Source organism: Oncorhynchus masou, chromosome 12, assembly GCF_036934945.1.
Source record: "Oncorhynchus masou masou isolate Uvic2021 chromosome 12, UVic_Omas_1.1, whole genome shotgun sequence".
In the NCBI taxonomy this organism is placed as follows: domain Eukaryota; kingdom Metazoa; phylum Chordata; class Actinopteri; order Salmoniformes; family Salmonidae; genus Oncorhynchus; species Oncorhynchus masou.
In genome coordinates, this window is record NC_088223.1 from 55,053,083 (window position 1) to 55,059,082 (window position 6,000).

Here is a 6,000-nt window from a genome sequence, read left to right on the forward strand (position 1 = left end):
CAATTCAGTTCAAATGGCTTTATTGGCATGGGAAACATATATATTTTTTAAATTTTACTAGGCAAGTCAGTTAAGAACAAATTTGTATTTTCATTGACTACCTAGAAACAGTGGGTTAACTGCCTGTTCAGGGGCAGAAACAACAGATTTGTACCTTGTCAGCTCGGGGATTCGAAATTGCAACCTTTCGGTTACTAGTCCAACGCTCTAACCACTAGGCTACCCTGCCGCCCCAATGTTTGTTTACAGTGCCAGAGCAAGTGAAATAAATTATAGTCAAAAGTTAAATAAAAAATAAATATTACACTCACAAAGGTTCCAACGGAATATGAACATTTCAAATGTCATATTATGTCTATATACATGTAACCATGTGCAAGTAGTTAAAGCACAAAAGGGAAAATAAATAATCATAAATATGGGATGTATTTACAGCGGTGTTTGTTCTTCACTCGTTGCCTTTTTCTTGTGGCAACAGGTCACAAATCTGGCTGCTGTGATGTCACACTGTATTATTTCACCCAATAGATATGGGACTTTATCAAAATCGGGTTTGTTTTCGAATTCTTTGTGGAGTTGTGTAACCTGAGGGAAATATGTGTCTCTAATATAGTTATACATGTGGCAGAAGTTTCGGAAGTGCATCTCAGTTTCCACCTCATTTTGTGGGCAGTATGCACATAGCCTGTATTCTCTCTCTCTCTCTCTCTCTCTCTCTCTCTCTCTCTCTCTCTCACACACACACACAGTATAATCACTCTTATGTGGGGCCTATATGCATTCCAATACAGGGGATTTGCATAGCCTAGCCAACCTATGAACAGAGATAGAGAGACTTTCAATTTCAGAGACAAGTATACTGACAGCTTCTACTGCACCACTTCGTGAGCACTCTTCTCCATGGTTTCTTGCATCATAGCACGAGCTCAGGCGTTGGCCTGGGTGTTAGTTCTGGTGATGGTGGAGGCAGAGGTACAGGAGAACTACTCACCTGCGTGCCGCGAGTTCATGTACATGGGCACACCACCACTGGGACTTGAGAACAAAGCACTAAAGAAGATTTGCCAGCGCTACAACGGCAAGCCACGTTTTGTCACCCTGTATGACACCTTTGATCACATCCCCGTCTACTCTGCCTACACGTTCAAGCGCTCGGACGGCACCAAAAAGGTTGATGTGCCCTGGATGTACGAGCCACAGGTATTTTGACAGACTCGTGTATCTTACATTATCTCTGCAACATTGCCTTGTGCTTGTGTCTAGAGATGAATAATTTTGTTGTGTTATTGGCAACAATAAGATGTCGATGGTCTCTGTGCAAATATAACGAATAGTGAGCAATATACTGTTGTGAAAGAGTCCAGGAGAAAGAGTCCATGAGGGTTCACTGACTGAGATTCCTTTAGTACCACTGTTCTTTATCTTATTAAAGCTAAAGGTGTCCGCATACCTGGGTTCGGTTTGCTTCTAACAGAACTCGGCTAGGCAAAGTGAACGTCTGTGCTCGCATACTCCGTAAAGACCTATGCTTGAAAAATGAGAAAAAAGCGGCAATTTTACTGCGCAAACTGTTTCTACTGGGAAGCATATGGTAAAGTTTACCATAAAGTTGACCATATGCTTCCCAGTAGAAACAGATTGCTCATCATGACAACATTTTGTGATGTTTTGGTCTTCGGCAGGTTTTTCTTTGGCTGTTGGGGAACACACATTATTATTTTAAGTTTAAGATAGGTCTAAGAAAGCTAAGGTAACTGAGCTAAACAACTACCGCCCCGTAGCACTCACTTCCGTCATCATGAAGTGCTTTGAGAGACTAGTCAAGGACCATATCACCTCCACCCTACCTGATGTAACGGATGTGAAACGGCTAGCTTAGTTAGCGGTGCGCGCTAAATAGCGTTTCAATCGGTGACGTCACTAGCTCTGAGACCTTGAAGAAGTAGTTCCCCTTGCTCTGCAAGGGCCGTGGCTTTTGTGGAGCGATGGGTAACGATGCTTCGTGGGTGTCAGTTGTTGATGTGTGCAGAGGGTCCCTGGTTCACGCTCGGGTATGGGCGAAGGGATGGTCTACAGTTATACTGTTACACTGACACCCTAGACCCACTCCAATTTGCTTACCGCCCAAATAGGTCCACAGACGATGCAATCTCAACCACACTGCACACTGCCCTAACCCATCTGGACAAGAGGAATACCTATGTGAGAATGCTGTTCATCGACTACAGCTCGGCATTTAACACCATAGTACCCTCCAAGCTCGTCATCAAGCTCGAGACCCTGGGTCTCGACCCCGCCCTGTGCAACTGGGTACTGGACTTCCTGACAGGCCGCCCCCAGTTGGTGAGGGTAGGCAACAACATCTCCACCCTGCTGATCCTCAACACTGGGGCCCCACAAGGGTGCGTTCTGAGCCCTCTCCTGTACTCCCTGTTCACCCACGACTGTGTGGCCACACTTGATTACCAACAACGACGAGACGGCCTACAGGGAGGAGGTGAGGGCCCTTGGAGTGTGGTGTCAGGAAAATAACCTCACACTCAACGTCAACAAAACAGATTGTGGACTTCAGGAAACAGCAGAGGGAACACCTCCCGATCCACATCGATGGAACAGTAGTGGAGAGGGTAGTAAGTTTTAAGTTCCTCGGCATACACATCACAGACAAACTGAATTGGTCCACCCACACAGACAGCATCGTGAAGAAGGCGCAGCAGCGCCTCTTCAACCTCAGGAGGCTGAAGAAATTAGGCTTGTCACCAAAAGCACTCACAAACTTCTACAGATGCACAATCGAGAGCATCCTGGCGGGCTGTATCACCGCCTGGTACGGCAACTGCTCTGCCCACAACCGTAAGGCTCTCCAGAGGGTAGTGAGGTCTGCACAACGCATCACTGGGGGCAAACTACCTGCCCTCCAGGACACCTACACCACCCGATGTTACAGGAAGGCCATAAAGATCATCAAGGACAACAACCACCCGAGCCACTGCCTGTTCACCCCGCAATCATCCAGAAGGCGAGGTCAGTACAGGTGCATCAAAGCTGGGACCGAGAGACTGAAAAACAGCTTCTATCTCAAGGCCATCAGACTATTAAACAGCAAACACTAACATTGAGTGGCTGCTGTCAACACACTGACTCAACTCCAGCCACTTTAATAATGGTAATTGATGGGAAATGATGTAAAATATATCACTAGCCACTTTAAACAATGCTACCTTATATAATGTTTACATACCCTACATTATTCATCTCATATGTATACGTATATACTGTACTCTATATCATTTACTGCATCTTTATGTAATACATGTATCACTAGCCACTTTAACTATGCCACTTTGTTTACATACTCATCTCATATGTATATACTGTACTCGATACCATCTACTGTATCTTGCGTATGCTGCTCTGTACCATCACTCATTCATATATCTTTATGTACATATTCTTTATCCCCTTACACTTGTGTGTATAAGACAGTAGTTTTGGAATTGTTAGTTAGATTACTTGTTGGTTATTACTGCATTGTCGGAACTAGAAGCTCAAGCATTTCGCTACACTCGCATTAACATCTGCTAACCATGTGTATGTGACAAATAACATTTGATTTGATTTGAGTTTGGTAGTTGAAGTCTATGCCCCTTCATCGGTGATTGCTCTACAGTACTACTCCTAGTAGGATTGGGAACTATGGACCCTATTCTTCTATTAAGTGTTTGCTGTCGTTCAACGAGAAAGGATTTGTTATAATGCATATTTTTAAACTTGAGAAATACTGCACCAAACATCTTAGTTAGATGTAAAATAAAAAACTAAGAACTCCTTGGCAAAAACTTCGAAATTAATTACAGATTTATCTTAGATTTATTCACACTGTTTTGAGGAAGTGTTCTGGCTATGTTGTTGCTACGGCGTATATAGAGGGACAAACTGTAATATTGCCTATTTTTTCTTGTTTTTCAAGCGAAGGTCTTTGAAGTAAGTATGCAAGGACAGATGTTCGCTTTCGTCTCGCCGAGTTCTGCTAGGAACAATAAGAACCCAGGTCTGCTAGGAGCTCTAAGGACCCAGTTCTGCTAGGAACACTAAGAACCCAGGTCTGCTAGGAGCTCTAAGGACCCAGTTCTGCTAGGAACACTAAGAACCCAGGTCTGCTAGGAGCTCTAAGAACCCAGTTCTGCTAGGAACACTAAAAACCCAGTTCTGCTAGGAGCTCTAAGAACCCAGTTCTGCTAGGAACACTAAAAACCCAGTTCTGCTAGGAGCTCTAAGAACCCAGTTCTGCTAGGAACACTAAAAACCCAGTTCTGCTAGGAACTCTAAGATCCCAGAACTGCTAGGAGTGCTAAGAACCCAGTTTTGTTAGGAGCTCTAAGAACCCAGTTCTGCTCGGAGCACTAAGAACCCAGTTCTGCTAGGAACACAAAGAACCCAGTTCTGCTAGGAGCTCTAAGAACCCAGTACTACTAGGAGCTCTAAGAACCCAGTTCTGCTAGGAGCTCTAAGAACCCAGTTCTGCTAGGAGCTCGAAGAACCCGGTTCTACTAGGAGCTCTAAGAACCCAGTACTGCTAGGAGCTCTAAGAACCCAGTTATGCTAGGAGCTCTAAGAACCCAGTTATGCTAGGAGCTCTAAGAACCCAGTTCTGCTAGGAGCTCTAAGAACCCAGTTCTGCTAGGAGCTCTAAGAACCCAGTTCTGCTAGGAGCACTAACCCTCTGCTCTCTGTCAGCTCGCCACAGTGTCTGATTTTGGGGAGATGCAGCCCTTTCCTCAAGGCGACCTCCATCGCAGTTTTGAGGATGCCCAAGCGGTGCTGGAAGACTACTCCAACACAGTGAACTTTGAGCGTGGCCACCTAAACCCTGACGAGCACCAGTCTGACCCCAACGACAAGGCAGCCACCTACACCCTGACCAACGTGGTCCCTCAGGTCCGGGAGTTCAACATTGGCCCCTGGAAGACCCACGAGCACACCATACGCCGCCGCCTCAACAACTACTGCCGCGGCACCGCCTACATGGTCACTGGTGTCACCACCTCAGGGAACATGATCCGCCGCCACAACATTGACCGTGTGGCCGTTCCCACCTACCTGTGGTCAGCTTACTGCTGCATCGACTACGACCGCAACACGCCCTTTGAGGAGCGCACCAAGTTCCCAGCCTACGCGGCCCACGGTCTCAATGAGAAAGAGAGGCCTGAGGTGCTGGAGATGTCTGTTCAACAGCTGGAGAACTTCCTCAAGAGTGTCACCTTTGTGGACAAGACCTTTCAGATCTTCTATGATAACTGTGTATCCCCTGATAATGGCCTGCACATGACTTGACACTATACAAACAATTATGTGTAGCGTAATTTACTTAAACTATAATGTAATCAAAAAGGAGGTGAATCTGACGTGTTGTCTTACATGAATGCTTACGGTTTGCTTCTTCCTTCTTCAATTATTTTCTCTCAGCACGCATATATCACAGTAACCTACATGATCGCTCGCCTCATATATCGAATATGTAGCCTGCAAGAATCAACATATTTTACAAATACATTAAAGCAATCCAAGTAATGGTAATTGACAATCCGTTTGCCTACTTATAAACCCTTTATAAACCAGTTAATCATATAAACCAGTAAGGTTTTACGTGGCAGATTTATATATATATTTTTTAAGATCCCAGTTTTGACACATGTTTTTGCATGTAAAGCTTCCTCAGCTTAAAATCCTACTTTCTCCAATGACGTTCAATCATGTGCACAAGCCCCTCGTTTCTTGATGAATAAAGACTTTCACTCAATTTCCTTTTTTGTCTCTTTTCTTCAACTAGTAAGATAAAGAAAAGTCTTATTTTGCAATCATTTGAAATATGTTTGGTTCAATAGCAAAAACACACATATTGCAGGTAACACTGTAACTATCTGATGAATGTCCCTTGATTGCACTCACTCATCACTCACTCACTCTCCTTTGTCTTTGGTCAAAGTCCACATGGAATCT

General features: G+C 44.6%; 1 protein-coding gene across 1 annotated transcript; it reads left to right on the top strand.

Annotated features, from left to right (window-relative positions):
* Positions 1–860: 860 nt before the first annotated feature.
* LOC135549162 (endonuclease domain-containing 1 protein-like) lies at positions 861–5,793 on the top strand. The gene is made up of 2 exons (XM_064979204.1): positions 861–1,200; positions 4,738–5,793. The coding sequence occupies exons 1-2, from the start codon at positions 901–903 to the stop codon at positions 5,332–5,334; spliced, it is 897 nt and encodes a 298-aa protein (XP_064835276.1). The 5' UTR covers positions 861–900; the 3' UTR covers positions 5,335–5,793.
* Positions 5,794–6,000: the final 207 nt, after the last annotated feature.